General features: G+C 38.9%; 1 protein-coding gene across 2 annotated transcripts in view; it reads right to left on the reverse strand.

Annotated features, from left to right (window-relative positions):
• The window catches only part of Slc2a12 (solute carrier family 2 member 12), a 53213-nt gene that overhangs the window by 14213 nt on the left and 18562 nt on the right, over window positions 1-20438 (reverse strand). Inside the window, exons 2-4 of one of the 2 annotated variants that reach the window (XM_063232969.1) lie at window positions 18127-19467; window positions 13326-13404; window positions 7-12840 (exon numbers count right to left, since the gene is read on the reverse strand). In XM_063232969.1, coding sequence (XP_063089039.1) covers window positions 12813-12840; window positions 13326-13404; window positions 18127-19467 — 1448 coding nt within the window. In that variant the 3' untranslated portion in view covers window positions 7-12812. Of the gene's footprint in view, window positions 1-6; window positions 12841-13325; window positions 13405-18126; window positions 19468-20438 lie in introns of those variants that run through there. The other variant, XM_005003136.4, reaches the window with a different exon arrangement.

Consider the following 20438-nt stretch of genomic DNA (forward strand, 5'->3'; position numbering starts at 1 on the left):
CTAGAATGAAGAGAAATGGCAGACAGCGTAATGAGCAAAAACCCACTGAAAAGGAAGCCAGCTCGCTGAGTTCCCTTTGCCTTGGTCCTGCCTGCATTTGTGTTGGCCATAGGGCCACTTCCTGCCTTAATGGATAGGCTGGAAAGGGGCTAGCCTTCTGCTTACTCCCAAACGAGGGAGAAAGACTCCAGAAGAAGCACTGGGAGAGCTGAGTGATGGCTTTCATGAGTGGGGTGCAGCATGAAGTGCCAGCATCTGACACAGGCCACCAAACCTCAAAAGAAGGGCAGCGCCTAAGGCAGCTGAGTGCTAGCTCTGAACATCTGCCTCACGTGGGAGCTTTAGGTCAGATCCTGATTATTCCTGCTGTATGACAGTGCCCTTTCCTGTACTCTCCTTTCCGCTTCACCTTCGAGAAGTCTGTAGTCTGAGCTAATGAATAAGTAGGAAACAGCTTGAAGGGCGAGAGGACACCTGCTATTTCTTTTCTCTCCCATGTGGGCCTCCTGGCCAGGGGCAAGCTGGTAGAGAGAAGCTTAAATTAAATAGAGCTCCCAGATTTAATTATTATACCAGAGTAGACATTTGGATCGCTGGAAAGAGACTCTTCTTGGCACCAAAATTGATCAGAGGACTTTTTATTATCTGAGAGTGACAGGGAACACTATGGGGGCTGCTTGATGGGATGAGCAAGGGCAGAAGAAGGCACATTAACTTGTCTTCTGATCACAGCCCAGTAAACCCAGTTTGCCTAATAAAAGAGTGGCAAGTTCTTACTGCAGGCAAACTTTATATACAAGTCTATAATGTTATATTGTTTGACCCTCATGAACTTCTACAAAGTAATTACTATCACTTTTTCTCTTTTACAGAAACTAAGGCATGAAGGAGTTAAAAACTTGCCAAGAGAACTCCTCTTAAATGACAGAAGTAGCATTAGAACCCTGGCAGCTAGACTATGGGATTTGTTGCATCTTAATTATTGTGGCCTTTTAGTAGTGGCTCAATGAATATTGGTTATATGGTAAATGAATGTAACTGTAAACACATTTGATCTTGTGGAAAGGATTTAGGAGTTGCCCTAACCCTAGGTCCCTGCATCAGAGTCTATGTGGTGACCAACCACAGAGTTCCAGCTTAGAAGAAGCAGCTTGGAGATAGGATGGGTTCACTCTGACCAGCAGCCTCTTGGTCTGCTTGTGGCCGAATGGAATAGTCAGCTGAGCCTGTAACAGAACAACTGATCTCTTGCATTAAGATCACGCTCTGTAGAGAAAACATCTGTGCAGTAAATGTACTATTTTAAAGTAAGAAAAACAAATCACATCACAGGAGAGGACTCAAAAAACTTTTTCTTGATTATTGTTTCCAAATGAATTTATAAAAGAGTTAACTTGAAGACATGGTAGATCATTGTAGCCAAAGGAGCATAATTACTATTGTTTTAACTAACAGGAAATTTTAAAAAATTCTTCCCTAACCTCTCTTCCTCCTGCTCCCCATCCCCAAAGATTCACTGGATTCTTGCAGAATATATCCTTGGTAGAAGCTCTTTTCTTTGAATGAAACCAGTTATCCTATCTTTAATATTGCAAGATTGAGGCTCCAACTTTTACTAATGATAACTACATGATTCAAAGGAAGACTCTGAAATGAAGATCTGTCCTTGGATCAACATGAAACTCTATCAGTGCGATTTTTAAGCTGAATATCTATTGCCACAAACGTATCCCTCATGTGTTCTTTTCTCCATTTTATTTGACACAAGTGGAACTCTGGGTTTTCTGAAGGTCTTGTACTTTAGCAGCCATGAGGAAGAGGAGGAGGAGGAACAACCTTTTTTCCTAATAGAGGAGGTGGCTCAGATTTTTCCCAGCCCTAATTTAATACTTCTCCAGTTCCCTTCCTCCACACTCTACCTTTCATCATGATGGCTCTTGCATTTGTTGGTGGCATTTGCTGGGTTTATCAGAACCACACTGGGCTCAGATCAGAATAAGGTGATACTGCTGTTATAGCAGGTGATGCATCTCAGCAGTGAGAAGGCAGGAAAGATGTACAAAAGCAATGATTATATGTGCTCAGTCTGAACCGAGGATCTTGCCTAGAAAAACTCAAGATCACACTGAAAGCCTGTGCTAAGCATACATTCAATGCAGCAGTTAAGCCAAGTTCTTGGGCAATTATTCCAGTCTGAGTTAATGAACTGAAGAATGAAAAATAGACTTTCCCTGTTTTCAGGCAAGCCTGCACTTGGCAGTTCCAAAAATAAATGTATAATTGCTGAGAGCTTCTACTTCTTTTTTGGAAGAATTCAAGAACTAAAATCTTGGTTGCTATAATATCAACAAGCTGGATGTTGCAGCATTTGGCTAATGGATGCTTAAACTGTAAAAAATATGAAGACTGTCAAATTTAAAATAAGGAGAATTATCCTGATAATTATTTCAGAAACTAAAATTGCAAGTTTTCAGATCCAGGAAGAGAGAAATAAAAATGTTTAAGTGGAATTGGCAGCCAGAAAATCCTGCTGTGGCAGATCTTGGTGCGAAAATCTTACAGGCCTCCCTGTTCTCCAGAATGATGGAGTGAATGACCAAAGCAGAAAGAATGAAGGAGCTGTGTGTGTATTAGTCAGCCTTCTGTTGGTAGGAAAAGATATCTGACATGCACAATTTGAAAGAGAAAAGATTTGTTTTGGCTCATGATTTTAGAGGTTTCAGTCCATGGTTGATTGAGGCCAAGGTAGGGCATCATGGCAGGAGGGCACAGCAGAGCAGCCAGGAGGGAGAGAAACAGAGATTGCTTCAGAGGAAGGCACCGGGGATCAGCTCAAGGCCCCTTGATACACTATCTTAGCTCCCTTCCATTACATCCCAATGGTGCCACCACATTATGACCTCATCAATGCATTGATCCACTGATTAAGCTAGAGTCCTCATGATCCAATTGTCTCTGGAAAGATCCACAGGCACCCCAGATATGTGCCTTACCATTCTCTAGACATTTCTGAATTCAATAAACTTGACAGTCAAGATGAATATCACCCTCAATTTCCATTCACAAGTAAAGAGAACAGAGGCATACGCTATACCTGGGAATTTAATGTAATGATATTTATAATAACAAGTGGAAGTCTTCGTAAAATCACTGATACTTTTCCCCAATGATTTGGCCCACTTTCTCTCCAGGTTATGGCTACATGGAGGGACTGGAGGGCTCTGGAGTACTCATGACAGAGATATGATGTGTGCTCTGTTGGCCTAGCATCACAGTAAAGAATAAATGCTACAATAATTTGAACTTGTGGGAGGTAAGGGAGTAGTAATGGCTCCTAGAATCTGATTCTTGTTCACACATATTTCACATGGTATTCAATCTTAGGGCTTCCTATCAGAATTTGTGTGACCCAGATGAAATGTACAGAGTGTTTATGGCTACATGGTGTACCCTAAGAAGACCATGGATGACAAATACATCAAAGGTTTTTTGTGTTTAGTTGAGCACATGGACTCGGGTTAATACAGATATTCAATAAAAATAATAATCCTACTACATGAGTATTTCTTCCCTCCTATTTATTTCTGGCCTTTGCTCCAGTTTTAGCTATAGAAAACTGTCATTTTACCCCCTACGCTTTCAGATTTAAATCCTGCAGCTCTCCAGGCACATTTTCCACTTGGCTTGAATTCTTCCTGAACCACCTGGCATGCTAGACCAGCGTTTGAAAGACTCATCGAGGTCTTAAAACTCTTGCCAGAGAACTCCTAGCAACTTTGGAGGAAGTTCTACAGTTAGGCTGCACAGTTTTCAACAATCTGATTTGCAAAGGAAGCCCTGCCCTATATGCTGTAGGAATGAAGCCAAATCCTACGGCTTTTATTGCCTTTACAAAGAGCACGCAGCACACCTTATTCTCCTCCTGCAAAGAGGCTATCAAAACATGAATTGGAATAGGATCATGCCCGTCTTGCCCAAGCAGATGTTTAAATTCTGGCTTCATAAATTCCCTACATGGAAAAATTATGCTTTTTAAAAACCACACTCCACTGTAAGCCACCAACTCCAACACTAGCAATGATTTGGCAGATTTTATTTTTTGTTGCTGGTATTATCATTTCCGTCTCTCACTCTCCTTGAGTTGTGCCCCCCCCCCCCCCCGCCATAAGCCTTTTGTAAAAGAGACATTTTATTCAAGAACACAGTCTTGGGTTACTTGAATTACAAACTAAGAAAGGCAAGGAATTAAAGTGTCGTCAACATATCCCAGATTTTCAGCCCAATGATTTCTAATTAGGAGTGACTTGTGTAAAGGTATTTTAGGGGAAATTGGATGCAGTGGAATGACCCTTATAAATAATCAGAATCATACCAATTATGATAATGTGCCAAAGTTAAAAAATGGAATGCTGTTTGTGAACCAGGCGATGAAGAGGAAGAAACTATGTGAGTGGGCTTCGAGTTTTCTTGTTTGTGTAGCCTTCAAAGTAATTTGAAAAGTAAAGTAAATTTCTCACTTATAAGCCGACATTCAACATTTTTTCACCCTAAACATGAATAATAACAAAATATGCAATTTCTACTGCTGTCAACTTTAAAATTTGAAGCAAAATAGTTGTATGACTCTTAAATGTTTCCAGCAGAATTTAAATACCATGCCTTTTTGATTCCCAGCATCATCCGTCATTCAAGGGAAAAAAAAATAGCAGCAAAGTATTCAATGTAAATTTTCTGTTGTTTTTTTTTCTCTTGACTTTAAAATTTCATCCTATTGTAATGCATTGCTTAACAGCCTGAAAGTCTTTCAGATAAACGTATCATATGTCTTAAGACAACCTTAAATGGAAATTTATTTTAGTTATACATAATTTAATAGCTTCGTGTGTATTTCCTGGTTTAATTATTAACTAATTAATGCAAAATAAATAAAAGTTACAGAAATATCTAAAATATGTTCAACATAAATATCAAATATAAAAATCAAAATTCATTATTTAGCAGAGAATGAGAAGCTTCTTTATCATGTGTCTGTGAATGTCACTTATTTCTAGAGTAACTTCGTGCATTTCTGCTTTTTAAATTTATTGTTCTCAAGACTAAAATAGTCAAAATAGATGGAGAGCTAATGGAACTTTATAATAACAGTGTTATTCAGTTCTTGAGACTGACAACCAAAGTTGTTTATAATAATGTATCAGTTGATAACTGGATTAGGTCATTATTTTTTGTTTGAAAGGAAATCATTTGAAATACCTTGCTTATGAAAGGACTATTATATTATCATTTGAGTCATTTCTTAACACCTACACCAATATTTCCAAGTGTCACTGTTTTTAGTGTTCTTGAGTTCTTGTAACTTGGGATGTTTATCATGGCAAGACTGATGATGAGTAACATGTGAGCTTTCTTTGAAGTGGGAGAGTGGTTCTAACTGTTAAGCTGAGGAAGGAGAACTTTTAAGAAATTTTTTTGCACTTGCAGCCCTGGAAATTGACTTTCTTCATAAATCATCAAAGGAATATTTTTTGGGAAGTGAACTTCCTAAAGTATGCATACCCCAATTTGCAGAATACTGAGCTAAAGTTTAAAATGAGAAACAAATAAGCAAAAAAAAGGAGGAATGAGAAATTCATGTTTTCTATTTTGAACTACATCTTGAATAAGATGGCTCTAGTCATAACAGTTTATATTGTATTTTTTTCATTAGTGACGCTTCAGTTGGGAAAGTATTATAGTTTTATTTATTTATTTATTTGGAGACAGGGTCTCACTATGCACTTCAGGCTGGCTTTGGGCTCACTTTATAGCCCAGGCTGATCTCGAATTTGCAATAATCCTCCTGCTCAGCCTCCCAAATGCTGAGATTACAGGTGTGTGCTGTCCTGCCCAGCTTAATATTATAGTTTTAATTTTGCAAATTTTTTGGAATAATTCTTAATATGTTTTGAGAAACAATTAACAAATAACTCCTTGTGTTTATTAATATAGTATTAAAACTTTACTTTGCTTCTTTCATGTCTGTATCACCCAGTATTTATAATTTGTATGTCTTAATACATAATAGTTACATTCATTTTGGTGACTTGGTACATATATATGACTTTTAATCATTTCCAGTCCCTTTGATTTATCCCTTTGTCATCCTTCCTCCCTGCTTTCCCCATTCCTTTTCCATCTCCAAAAGCCTGCCTCTCTGTTTCCTGCTATCTTTCCTTTATTTTATTTTTTAATTAAATTATATTCTGAGTTTCTCATATAAGAGAAACAACATGATATTTAACTTTCACAACACTTATAATTTTCAAGGTCAGAGGACATGATGGCGTACTAGGTGGAGAGGAAAGCTGAACACCGATGTCTTACGTGAGCAGTTGCCGATGGTGACAAAGTTGATAGAGCCATTGCTTTACGTGCTCTACTCATGCTGCAAAGATGCAAGGTTAAAATCTTTGGTTCTGTTGGATACTGTTTCTGCATCCTCTAACTTCAAAGAGGAAAGAAAGATCCCATTAGTCATGCACATATTTCTTTAGGCATTTCCTGTTGTTCAGAGGCAAAGTTAGTGCAGAACTATTCAGATACAATGTTTTTTACTTCACATTATTGTAATGACTCACATTGTAAGGATCAAATGATTGCTTCAGTCAAGCATAATGACATTTAACCTAGTTCACCAGGGGGAAAATGCAGGGATTACATGAACACTAGTGATAAAGGAAATTTGAAGATTTCAAAGCAAAGTATGTGCTTTTGAAAATTGTAAAGGTATGAACACTTAAGTACAAACCCACTATGTGAATATTATCATAAAATGTTTACATTTGATATTCTTCTGTTTAAAAATTTATGCAGTATTTCTTCTCTCTAAAGCCATATAATTAACCCATAAGAATAGTGGTAAATGAAAATGAGCACTTAAAAAGCCTTTGACTGTGATGATTCTGATTGCTAGAGGCCTAGAATCCAGGGTAAAATGTAAGGACATAAAATCCTTGCAAACACTTAATGTGCTTCTGGAATACAAGCCTCTTTGTCTTAAACCCAGCATGTTTTGGAGTGAAACAGCTAACTCAACTTCCAAATTAGAACCTTCTGTTCTACCTCACTGGAACTGCCATATTCTTTAGCTGTATAATCATCACATGAGCAATTTTTTTTTTTTGAAGACCCAGAGCTATTTGGATATAAAATCTGAATTTAAGGGTTTGGCAGATGACTCGTATGCTTCCTACTGATGCACATCCTCCAAAACTCTATAAAATGAAACAAAACTAAAAAATAGGTTTCATAATTGTTGAACTTGCAAAAATTCTAATCTCAATGAAGACTGAAAAGAGGATAACTGAGTATTAAGATATTTGTGTTGGGAAACAATTCTCTATTAGTCTTTGCCAATTATTTCTATTTTCATTCATTCATTCATTCATTCATTCATTCATTTGTGGACAGGTACTGGGAATTGAAGCCAGGGTTCACAATAAACTACTTCCCCTTCACCTTTTTATCTTCAGATAGTCTCTGGATTATTCACATCTGGCTCAAACTTGCAAACCTTCTGCCTCATCCTCCCAGAGTGCTATAATTACAGGCTTGCATCCCCATCCCCAGCAGTCTCTGGCATTTCTGCAAGTGTTGTAAGCAACAGCTCTGATCATTTTTGCTCTTGACTATCTTAAGAGGCTCTTACACAGGACAATGACTGTGCTCTCCTCTAGAGAAAAGGACCACTTTGTAAACTGACAAAGAATCAGGCTGGTTAGTGTCTATTCTAAAATGTGGCTTCTCTATGCTTGGGATTACTCTCATATATAAAACCCAGGCACAGGGATTATCTAATGTCTCCCGGCTGACCTGTGGGCATTGAAGCTTGGGGATCTAGCACAAATCTGGTCTTCTGGCTCTTGCTAATTGTGAATCATAAACTTCATTTCTGATGATGAATTCTTCTGTCTTTTATCAACATCTATGAAACTGCAATAGGCTAACCTGTTAACCTGAAAATGGGGTAAAATCTTAGCCCCTTTACACTTATTGACAGTTTTATTATCTGTAACTATGGCATTATTTTTCTACAAAGATCTTTTGTTACTATTATTAACTTTGGATTTTCCATTCACATCTGAGGAATTTTACTATGGTTTTTAAGCCTGTTAATCCATTGAAATATTTCTATAAGCTCAAATAATACTGATTAGGTAGAAAACCATGTCCCTTCCAAACTCTAGGTTTAGATTTTCATATATTTCTCCTAGGACAACCATGAAGGAATTGCAAAAAGATCTTTTTGTAAAAAGTGAAGTTTAAATTTATTCAGTGACTGAGTTAAGATTGAAATAGTCATGCTATGGAAACTGAAGGTCTCAGTCTTTTTTTTTTTTTTTTTTTCCAAAGAGAACCTGGAGAACAAAATAGAAAAACTTGGAAAAAACTTGGAACACTTGCTCTAACAACATGTATTTTTAAAAGGCCTTAATTTTAGTAAATTTAAAACATAAGCCTTCTTTAGTTATGTATCTTCAACTAAGTAGCTTTATTCAGACACAGTTTTTAGCTAAATATGTAAAGGGCTCCACACAAACCACATTTGCCTTTTGTTCCCTAGTTACTGGGTTTGCTTTATTCCAGAAGAGATATGAATGTATTAACTCCAGACTAAAAAGCTCCCCATTAATCATGAAAACTAAAAGAGTTTTATATTTTTTAAAAGAAAATTCATCCAACTTATCATAGACTAGACTCTATTTTAGTCTCAGGGAAGTTACAGTAAACAGGGCAAGATTTATTTGAGCTCAGAACACGCAGTTTAAAGTATAGCAACACCTCAGAAGAGTAAACATTTGGGCATCTCTCAGTTGAAATCACACTTTTTACCTTTCATCAAGGCTTCAGGATTTTCTTTTCCTAAGAAATCCTCTTGATTATATGTGATTCAAGATTGAACCACACACTACTGAAAGACACAAATCAATTTCCACAGCCTTAAATACTAGAATAGTATATAAAGGGAGGTGAGGATGATCATCACACCATAAATCAGTATAAGGCCATGGAGTACATCCTTTGTGTCCCTGAGCTGCCTAAGTGAGACGCCTACTTAGTCAGAACCATCTCATGTCTAGATGAGAGCCAGATGTTTAATAAATAAATACTTATTTATCACTAAGTATACTGAGCCAGTGCTGTACACCAGGCTCTAAACTAAGGAGATACTATACAGCCTGCTTCCTTGAACTCTATAATTACAAGGTAAGTTGACACTATGGCTCCCGTTTTCTCAGTAAGGAAACTGAAGTTTTGAGATATTAAATGACTTCCCCGAAGTCTTCTATTATGGAGCTGGCAGGCCAGGCCGTTAGCACTCGAAGCCCTGTCGGCATCTAGTCCTACGGTGTGTAGGCTCCTGGCCTCCGCCGGGCCGTTTGACTACTATCATCCCTACTAAACTCTTGTCCCAGATCTTCAGTGTTTTCTTCAAATAAGCCTTGATACAAATGTCACCAGCTTGGAAACTCCTCCTGTCTCCCTCATATCTGAAAGGAACCCTCTTCCGAACATGCTTTTTTGCTTACCCTTATTTTAATTTGTCTCTCTTGTCTTTATCCTAATTTTAACACTTCCCTTTCCTGACATTGTATTATATATGTATTCAGATTCTCACTTCTTACTTACTCCCATCACCAGCTCCATGAGAACAAAGTGCGGATCTCTCCCATTCCCCCCAAAATCTCCAGCACCTGTGCCAGGCCCTGTATGCACACCTGCTGGGTCAGTGAGTGAAGAGATGACTCCCCACTTTCTCCCTCCATCTCCTCTTCTTGGTCACTCCATGGTGCTCACTCTTGCCTTTGTGTGTGTGTGTGTGTGTGTGTGTGTGTGTGTGTGTGTGTGTGTGTGTGCTGGGGATTGAACTCACAATCTTATGATTGCCAGGCAGGCACTTATGCCACGGAGGGAAACCCCAGCTCTCCTGCTTATTTTGGTCCTCAGATTTGGTGAAAGAAACAGTGGAAGATCATGTGTTGTCATTTGCCATTCAGTCTTCAGTGTTAGTTTCCCTCAATGTGTCATTGTAGCTAAAGGATGACAGTCATAATCTCATCACCTAACTTAGACGGTGACACTGAGAACAATTTCCTCCATCTATTCATCATAAAAAAAATGCCAATCATGGAATGAAAGATGAAGTTAATGAACTAATTTATGGACACATGAATTTTGGGGCCTAAAAAGTTCAATAATTATTGTGGAAAGAACAACCCCAAACATTTTTCTGAGGTATGGTATCTATTTTAAGGAGAGCTGCGTTTCTACACGTGCATCACCTCAAAGGAACTCATAATAACGTTAAACCTTGGGCTTCGGCTCATCTTTACTTCATGTGTGAGGTATGAGTAGAAGAGAAATTTTCATGTGTTCTGCGTCTTCAAAATAATAAGAATCTGTGATTTCATGCTGAAAACATCTTAGCTATTGAAGGGAGCCCAGAAATACAGTGGAGAGTCGGGCCAAAATTTTGAACCTCTGTTGAAGTGAAAGATGACATATGTAGAACAGAATATTTAGTAAGAGTTTCTAATAATGGCAGTGGAATGCTGTCCTGATTTTATTTGACAGAAGAGTTTTAGTTTTAGTTACGGAGAAATGGAGGACAGGGGCTCTTACCCACTTCTGAACCATAAATGCCTTCAGCAGGCTATCAGATCGAAAGAGCTCTCTTAGAACCATATTTTAAATGCATAAAATGTAGGTTTCCATATTTATATCTCCTCCTAAATTCTGCGATCTAGAGCAACTCTGTTATTTTTAAAGTTAGAGAAACACAAGACCAGAAAGTGAAATGATGTAGGCATATACTTTAACCTAAGAATAGAAACACGTTCCTGGCAGAAGAAAACCACACCGTGATCTAATGCAATTAAAGAATGTTGTTTTAAGCCAACCCATATTTAAGAAGATTTAATAAGGATGGTTTAATTTTTCTTTCCATGTTACTTTAGAGCAGCAAGTACTTTTCCTTTTATACCTGTTTGCACAAAGGATTTGTTTGTATTACGGGCAATAGTTTCTCTAAATGAAATACCTAAGGAATAATCACAGCAGGTTAATAAGTTTTATAATGCGTTAAAAAACCTGGTATGAAAAGCTTGCTCCTAAAAACAATCTTGTTTAAACTCCAACAGTTCCTACAGTTTATGCCAATGCCCTAAAACATAATTTTGAGGATTGAAATGGAATTCCTATGGTATGTTTTCTTTAGGGTAGAAAAATAACTACAACATGAATATAGACATAAATGACTGACTTTTGCCAAGGAGGCAGAAAAGCACAATTCTTTAGATCCTCCTTAAAAGACTAGGAGAATTCATAGTCCCACACCACAGTGAGAAACAACTTTTCTTTGGAGAGGGCAATTCAGACATTTGCCTTCAATGGGCTGACCTAGCTCTACAAGTGAACACACAGGTCAGTCTATGGAACTGTAATTATCAATTGGACAAGTCATGATATGAAAGAATTATTTCTTTTCTTAAACTTCAACTGCCTTCAATCCTGAGATTTTTCTATCGGCCTAGCATTACTTACGGTCTAAGAAGTTCTCAAAAACATTCTCTCCTCCATGATGAGGTTGTAGCAAAAAGCAAATTGTCCCCCAAAATCCAGGACAACTTTCAGATACTGTGTCCAAATAGTTCTTTAGGACTTAACAAAGAAATGCCCTACATGCCTCCTGCTAGCTGCTTCCGAGTACCACTATCTTCCTGCATTTTTCTTACAAAGACAGAGAGAGATTTTAGAAATGAGGGCCAAGTGATGGATTGTTCTGCACACGCCTCGTGATGGTGTCTGGCAGCAGCAGTGCCTTCTTGGCAGCCTGGCATTTCCAGCTTATTGCGACCTTCGCCCATCCACTTGATAGCTCCCTGCAAGTTAAGAAGCACACTTACGTCTTTCCTGTGTCTGCATCGTATTTTTAAAGTCTTTTTCCTCCTAGCAGCTTGCTTTTAAAGGAACAAAATGAAAAGCATGAAATGTGGTTTCTTCCTTCAAGGAATCTATACTCTAGCAACTACATTCTAGTTAATAAACCAAAACAAACATATAGAAGAAGGAACACATATGTCGTTAAGGACTGAGCTGTGTTGTCCCGTGTAGCTCATTGATATCATGTGCTACACACGCAAAACACTTACACGCATTGGCTCATTTGACATGCACCCACGCGAGAAGATAGAACCAGCACGATTACACTCATTTAGTAGATGGGAAACACCTTAGAGAAGAGAAACGACCTGAGGTCACATAGCCAGTAAGTTTTTAAGAGCTGGGATTAGACACAAGGTTCACTGATTTTTAACTCAGGCTCCTGGTAGCCCAGAACAGGATAACTGTATGCTAGCAATACACTATTAGCTCATATAAAAGAAATCCTCTAGAAAGGCAGTGGGTTTACAGAGAGGAAAGATTTTTATTAAGGCCCAGAGACAAAAAGGATGTAGGTAGAGAGGAAAACAATATGTTGCAATAGTGCATTGTGTTTATTGACCAGGGGGTGGCACAGTGAAAAACAAAGAAGTCCAGCTGGGAAGGCCACTGAACATGCCTGGCTAATCACACACTGGATGTGCTCTGTGGCATCCGGATGCACTTCTGGTTCACTGGGGGTGCTGGACCATGTCTCCACAGACAACGGTGTAAATAGTGCAAGGATGCCCTGGTAAGCCCGAATGAGATGAAGGAGGGCCTTGAAGATCAGACACAGTTGTTCCCTCAAAGATGAGTGACAAAGAACTGTGACTTCAGACTGTATGACTTCAGTCTTTGCAGCTTCTTATTTGCTTTCTATAAAAGGAAAACGTAGACTAATTTAATTTTTTTTTTTTTTCATTTTTAAAGGCATCTGATTTATGTAGTAAGAGAAGGTATGGAAGTTTTGGGAGCATGACTGATATGAAGAAAATGATATTTAATCGATACAGGTATAAAAGATGGATGAGCACGATAAGGGCCTGGGATAGAAAGAGACTATGGCAAGGGTCTTCCAATCACCTAGACTTGGAAACATAACGCTACTAGGATGGCAGGAGGAGGGAGGAAACAGTAAACACACGAGTCATTTGGGAAGGAAAATCCAGCACTGTCTGTTCACTGACTGAGTTCAGAAAAGGCCCAAAACACCAGCCCGGGGTGGCCAGCGGAGCGGCCCAGGGAAATGGGAAAGGGCGGGAAGTGGTAAGGCACCAGGTGTGAGGCAAAAGCGAACTCAGACTTGGGCTTTTGTCTTTGGCTGACAGTGATGCATCAAAGCGGAAAAGTCTCATACTCACTGGCGGAAAAGGAGCGGAGTCATGTGAGATGATAGAACTGAGATGAGAATCATCAGCTCAAGGGAGATAATTACTGTTCCTGAGAAAACAAATACGAAAGCCTTTTTAGTGCATTAGCCTAAGAGTGATTTTTGGTTTCATAGCTAAAGAAGCAAACTCCAAGAGACATGAATAACATGATCTCACCTCTTTTTAAGAAGTGGATGAAATGGAAGCTACTCATACCTCTTAATAGTTAACATTTTAATTTAAAAAAGCTTTATCACTGCAACTGAAGACTGAATTCAGACCCTTAATCTTTTGAAATATATTTTTCAAAAAAAAAAAAAGTAATAAGAATTGTGGGAGTAATAAAACCCAAAATGTGTGTCATTGTACAAAAGAGAGGAAAAGAAAGTGCTCTAAAGGATATAACTGCAAGTATATTTCAGTGTATAAGATAAATAACCATATTACTGAGTTTTGTTGGATCATTGAACAGAACTGTTTGCAATCTCACTGTTTGAATGTCCACTTTATATGCTTTAATTTTGTAACTTGAACAACTGTTTCGAAGATGACAATATGTAATCTATTAACTAATGATTTCCTACTGTTTATTTTTTCTGAAATTCTATATAACTTGTACCCTTTTCCTGCTTTTTTTCTTTTTCTCCTTAAATAAAATTTTTTAAAAATATGTATTTTTCCATATTTGTATCTATTTTGTCTGTGTCCAGAGTTTATCACTGCAGCAGTTTTGTGCTGTGTCACTTTAACCAAGCTGGGACTATGTTTCCCAGAATTCCCTTCTTGCACACTTCTGGGTGAGTGTTGTCAGAAAGAGAAACCTGCACAAGCTGGGAAGTCCTGTGAGACATACCAGTCCTGTGCCCGCTGGTTGCTGGCACCACTGTGGCTTGCACACTATATTGCTGACCCTTGGCTCACCTTGTCAGTAGGGGAAAGAGGGAGCATTAAGTTTAGCCAGAGCTCCTCCTACAACTCTTCCAAGTCCCAGACACACTGTCAGAGTTCCTGAAGGAGGACAGACATTTTCCTGCAGATGGCCTGCATGCATGCCCAGACCTGACACAGCGAGGAACAGATGCAGGCTGCAGTTTCTTCCCATGGACTTCATTTCTCATGGATTTCCCTCTAGTTTTGAATGCAGCTCTTCCTCTATCCTGCAGAGACTCCAGGCCACAATCGGATGCACAATCAACATCTTTCCACTGACATCCTTTGTGGCCCTGATCAGTAGGGTTTTCCTTTACTTTCTAGTCATTTCTTTCTGGACCTTTGCTTCCTCAGATTCTTCCACTGTTGTTTGACATCTGATTTCTATATGAAATTCCTTACCTACATCACCCACAGCGGTTCTGCTGCTGGTGCCATTACTCGCACTGTTACAGATTACCTAGACCTTTAGCTCCCCAGCCTCCTTTGAACTGACTGTACTTTGTGCATTGCACTTATTCTTGAGGGACCACTGGGTGCTGGTAAAGGAGAATAGCATTAAAAATACATCTTAATATTTTAAAATAGTCATCATGATAGATTAGGAACCAGTATTAAAGTCCTGGCCAACATAAAATCTGGGAAAACTACAGGTTTCTGATGCCTAACCCTTGGCACCTCCTTAACACCCAAAACTATCTATCTCTAACATTAAATGAGAGAAAAAGAAACACCTAACTTACTTAAGACATTATCATTTTGGTCCCTGTTACATTAGCTGAGCTTGAATTCTAACCAACTCATGCATTTAACATTTCCTTAATCAAGTTCAGTTAGTCAAGTAAAAGGACATCAGAAACTTATTATTCTCTTTTTTGCTTCTAGAGCTCAGTCTTGTAAAAAGTATGTGCTCATTTATCTAGAGTTTGCAGCATAGAACAGAATGGCCCATTGAAAAGTTCAAAAAGGATGGACAGAAGTTCAAAATATTCAAGAAGCGGACTGAACTAAAACTAATCACTAATTTTTAGATCTGGAATGCCCCCAAGGCTCATATGTTAAAGATGTGGTCCCTAACCTTGACGCTAGTAGAGCCCGGTGGAAGGAAGTTAGCTCATTGGAGACCTGTCCTTTAAAGTGATACTGAAACCTTGGCTTCTTCCTTCCTTTCTCCCTTTGCTTCTCAGCCACCACGAAGTAAAGCAGTTTCCTCTACTACACACTTTCTCTTCACGATGTGCTGCCTCACCATAGGTTCAAAGCCAACAGGGTCAAGAGACTAGAACTGAAACCTTTGAAAACATGAGCCAGAATAAATCTTTTCTCCTTTAAGTTTATTGTCTCAGGTATTTTGTCACAGCAGTGAAAAGCTAATACATTAAGATTTCTGTTAGGACCAAAACAAGGTTGCCTATTCTTGTATTTGACATAATAGCTGCCCATAAACACCAGTTGAATCTAAGCTTAAATTGTATTTTAAAAGAATTAGAAAATAATGTTATTTAAGAAATCATAGAAGGTAAGTAAACAAATAGACTCCAGTAATTATTTCCAAAGTCAAACTGGGTTTTCTGGAAAGGGTAATTCCAATACAATCAGATATTAGTGCTGTATAATATACTTAAGGATTTGCTACATTTTAAAAAAAAATTTAAGAAAAAAGGGTAGCATAAGGATAAAAGTATTCTAACCATAAATATGTTTATTCTGGAAGTTTAGGTAGGTGTGTTTTATGATCTGTGTCCTAACACAAACTTTTTTAACCTGATGGTTCTCTGAATCAAAACCTAGAAGAGCTTCTTTCTGTTAACCTTTTCTTAGGTTTCTTAGAGTCTTAGTAGATTCTTGATATGTCAAAAGATTAGCTAAAGAAAATTGATATACAAAGGTAACTTTTTTAATCATGAATGTAGAGAAGGAAAAGGAATCTCACAAAGGAAATTAAGGGATTGATGACCACACTCATAGTTTATGAAATGAACAGAACCTGCTACACTTATTTCTATACGAAAATTCCACAAACAAGATCAAGATGTTTCAGATAAAACATAGCATCCATACCTTGCCCTTCTGACAGACTATGAAACATTTCTTGAAATACAATGGAAACAAGATGTTTAATCAAATGTCATTGAAACACCAGCATAACCACATAAATATCCATGTACACCCATGTGTACACCCATGATAATTGAAGCCTGATGATGGCAGCAGCTTGTTTTCAGGGCACTGTTCATTAATAACAAATATTATTAAGACTTAACAAGTAGGCTCAAGGTTCAGGGACAAGTCATAACAATCAGAGGCTTATGGAGCCACACTCCTTTTTTTAATGTCGAGATACAGCTACTTGAAGGCCTAGAGGACAGCCAGCTTTTAGTCATCCATGTTTTGGGACGTATGACCCAACTTTGCCACAGATGATTAAGCTTCAGCTGCTATCTCTAACTTACCACAGCAAAGAGCAGAGTCCATCAGGTCTTCTCTCCCCTATGGAACTGAACAATCAATATCTAGAAAGTGATATTTTAAATGTGGGCATGGAAGTTGAACTGTGAGAAGGTAGGGTTGGGAGAGGACAGGCAACATCAACACATGTGAGTCTAGTCACTAATTAATGGAGACTGGGCAACCAACCAATCCTAGCCACTCCTGAGCAGCAAGTTGATGAGGGAGTGTAGCTCATTTATTCCACAATATTCTCCCTAGATATAGGAACAGAGCCTGTCTTGTTCATCACTATTTTCCCAGCACTAGTATGGTTATTGGTTATTTTAAAAAAAAAATGAGCCACTTGATATGTATCTCCTGAATGCACAGTTAATAAGCTAGCACTGATGGCTAGACCAAGCCCTTATATGACCTTCTTTACAGACTCCCTATCCAGTATCTGGTACCAGGTGCCCTCTTCAACACAGCATTTGTTTTCATATTTGTCTAAAACCTCCACTATTTCCTTTTATTTGAGGCAATTTATTTGCCTTCTTGATCCTTGTGGAGAAGTTTCTGAACTAGTTCTCTAATAGCGAGGAGGGACCTGAGCAAGAAGAGGAAAAAGGAGAGAAGAATAAGAAGGAAAAATAGGAACAGGTTAAAATAGGAACAGTGGTGGTACAAAAGGCTGTCACTGATTTTTATGCATATGTTTCCTAGAAAGGTATAGAAAAGACCTTCCTAACCATCTTACAAGGTTTGAACTATGAGTGAGAGGATAAAAGACTACAGAACTTCAATAAACATCCTATTTTGCAGGTCCATCTTTAGGATGTTGCTCAAGAGAAGTATTCAAACTTGGTCAGGGAACTAGAAATAGAGCATTGTGTTTGATGTGACTAGCTAGACCCCAGTTCTCCCATTTAATGCATGAGAGAGACAATTCCTGGGAGGTAAGTAGAGTAACATTTACTCAAAGAAATAATACATCCAACTCATCATTCCTTTCTTCATGATACATATATTATCATCTCTTTAAAAAAGCTAAGCATTTGTGTTTTTTTTTTCTTTAACCTATAAAGAAATTCAGGAATGACATGGAGGAAAATGTAACCCCATAAACTTGGACTCATAAAACAATAAAATGTCCTTGAGCATAAATTTCTTACCAGGTCTGATTCATCTGATTGTATCTTTGAATGACATATAATGGAAAACTTATCCTTCAGTTCAATATCAGTGCTGAGCTTTTCAGAAGCAAGTATAAGTCAAGCATATTTCCACATTAGCAGACCATTAATGACCATCATTATCTTACTTCTACTGCTTACGTGAAACAAGGCCACATAACAATATAATGTTCTAATCAAAGATGGTACAGAAGAATTCATTGGAGAGAGAGGAAAAGAATAAAGACTAACGTACTTACTTGGTCCTAGACCAATTGAAAAAGCAGCAACATAAATAAGCAAGCTGGTTAAAGACAGCCATTTCAAAGAAGCTGGGACTTCCTCAGGGTCTGTGGCTATCTTGTGTTCAGTTTGGTGTAGTCCAGCATTTGGTAAGAACGTGGAGGTCATCTCCCCTTTCTTACCCATGTCATTTCCCATGGGAGTAAGTGAGCCCCTGCTGTGGGAAGTGATTTCTTCAAAGTGCTCTCTGAGAATATTGTTGCCGTCTGATAGGTTTCCTGCTCCATAAAGCCCAGGCTCATCCAAGGAGTGGTTAATAGGACTATGGCTTCTGCAGATATTGGTGAAATTCATGTGGATGTTAAGATTCACAATACCCATAGTCAACAACGAAACTGCCATCACAGATGAACCAATGCAGAGGAAGGTTTTACTGCCAACATGGTCTACAAGAAGGGTGGCTGGGATGGTGCTTACAACCTTGACCACCCCAACTCCAGTGGAAGCCAAGCTAGCTGCCTCATTACTTTCAAAGCCAACTGACTTCAAAACAGTTGATGCATAAAATAATATGTTTGGCTGTCCAGTGACTTGTACAAAAAATACCAGTGTTAGACCTATCATTATTCGAGTCCTCATATTATCCTTGGTCCGAAACAGATCCCAAAAAGTGTACTGATACTCGTCTTTCAAGGAAGATTTTATCACAGTGAGCTCTTCAGTTGTGTCTGAGATTGCTCGTAGTCTTCCAAGAACCTTGCTAGCAGCTTCCTCTTGCCCTTTCATCACCAGAAATCGAGGACTCGGAGGGAGAAAGTACATTCCTATTGCTTGCAAAATTCCTAAGGGAATCACAAGACCGAACATGTACTTCCAGCCATGGGAGACACTGGCAAATGCATAATTTGAAATATAGGCAAAAAGAATGCCAATGACAATCATCAACTCATTCAATGACACAAGAAGGCCTCTTCTGTGTTGTGGAGCAATCTCAGCAATGTAGACACAGGTAGCAATGGAAGAGAGGGAAATGGAGACTCCAATGGCAATGCGGCCCATGATGAGAACTATGTAGGACAACCTGAGGATCAAGACTAAGCTTCCAAATCCGAGGAGACAAGATGACACAATGATTGCAGTCCTTCGTCCATATCTGTCTATCAGAACCCCTCCAGTGAGAGAGGCGAGGAAGGCCCCAATGAGCAGGGAGCTCACAATCATTTCCTGCTCATGGCAGGTCAGGGCCAGCAGGGTTCTGATCTGGAGAAGAGCCCCTGAGATGAGCCCAAGTTCGTAACCTACCAGGAGGCCACTAACAGCCGCGGTGACAGATGTCAGGAAAGTAAACATGCTGCAACCTACGAGCAGAAGGAAAGAAACAGAGAGGTCAGTTCCGAGTTATAATTTAAACATCTTCTATTCGAATAGGGACTTAGACCTCTGTAAGTCTCGTGTAACATGGAATTTAAACACATCTCTAGAAAATAATGCACTAACAAAAACTGATTAGCTATAGATAGAAATACGAGTTTTATTGTGTTAGCAGAGAGATGTGGGGACATTTAGGAAATTCAGTTTTCTTCTTTCTTTGATGTGATGTTTTTAATTAAGAGCAGACAACTATGTGAGATAAAATGACGGATAATAAAGACTGAGCAAACAAGAATGCCATTTAGTATGTGCCTTGGCACCAGAAGGAAAACTCATATACACTGGCTCTTCTAATCCTGCCCAGGCTCCCTGAGAGCAAGCCTCCAATGGCACAGCAGCAAACAAGGACTTCTTGGAGGCCTACTGCTCCCTGTTGAATGACTAGTCATGGCTGAGGTGCAGTTGGCTTTTGCTTATGTATGTCAGGGCTTTGGGGTAGGGGGTAGAGGTGGATGACGTGTGAAGGCCAATGTCAAGGTTGTGTTAGAAAGGGAGATGATGCAGAAGGGGTAACTAACAACAGCCACTGCTCATAGTAAGAAAGAAGAGGAAAGAATGAATGAGAACAAGAGGACTTTATATCTTTCTCTTTTTAAAAAATTAAAATCGGATGGAAGACAGGGAAGTCTCAGTCATGTCTCAGAAACTGTCAAATGGCCCAGCATACAGTGTGTGGGGCTCAAGGGAAGACCAGAGAGGTAGCCGGGAGAGGCCAGAGAGTGAATCTGGATAGGTGTGGAGGGGCCACTTCATACCCGCCTGGTAGGTCACAGTGGTGCCTTGGCATTGTTTTCCAAGAGTGACAATGTTGACACCTGTCAAATGGCTCAGAGGGCACAAACACAATGGGTTTCTTATTTTCCTAGGTGCTGCTGTGTAAACTAGCTCTTTGAGGGGA

This window comes from Cavia porcellus, unplaced genomic scaffold (genome assembly GCF_034190915.1).
Source record: "Cavia porcellus strain 051 isolate PalLab524CR breed Dunkin Hartley unplaced genomic scaffold, mCavPor4.1 scaffold_22, whole genome shotgun sequence".
In the NCBI taxonomy this organism is placed as follows: domain Eukaryota; kingdom Metazoa; phylum Chordata; class Mammalia; order Rodentia; family Caviidae; genus Cavia; species Cavia porcellus.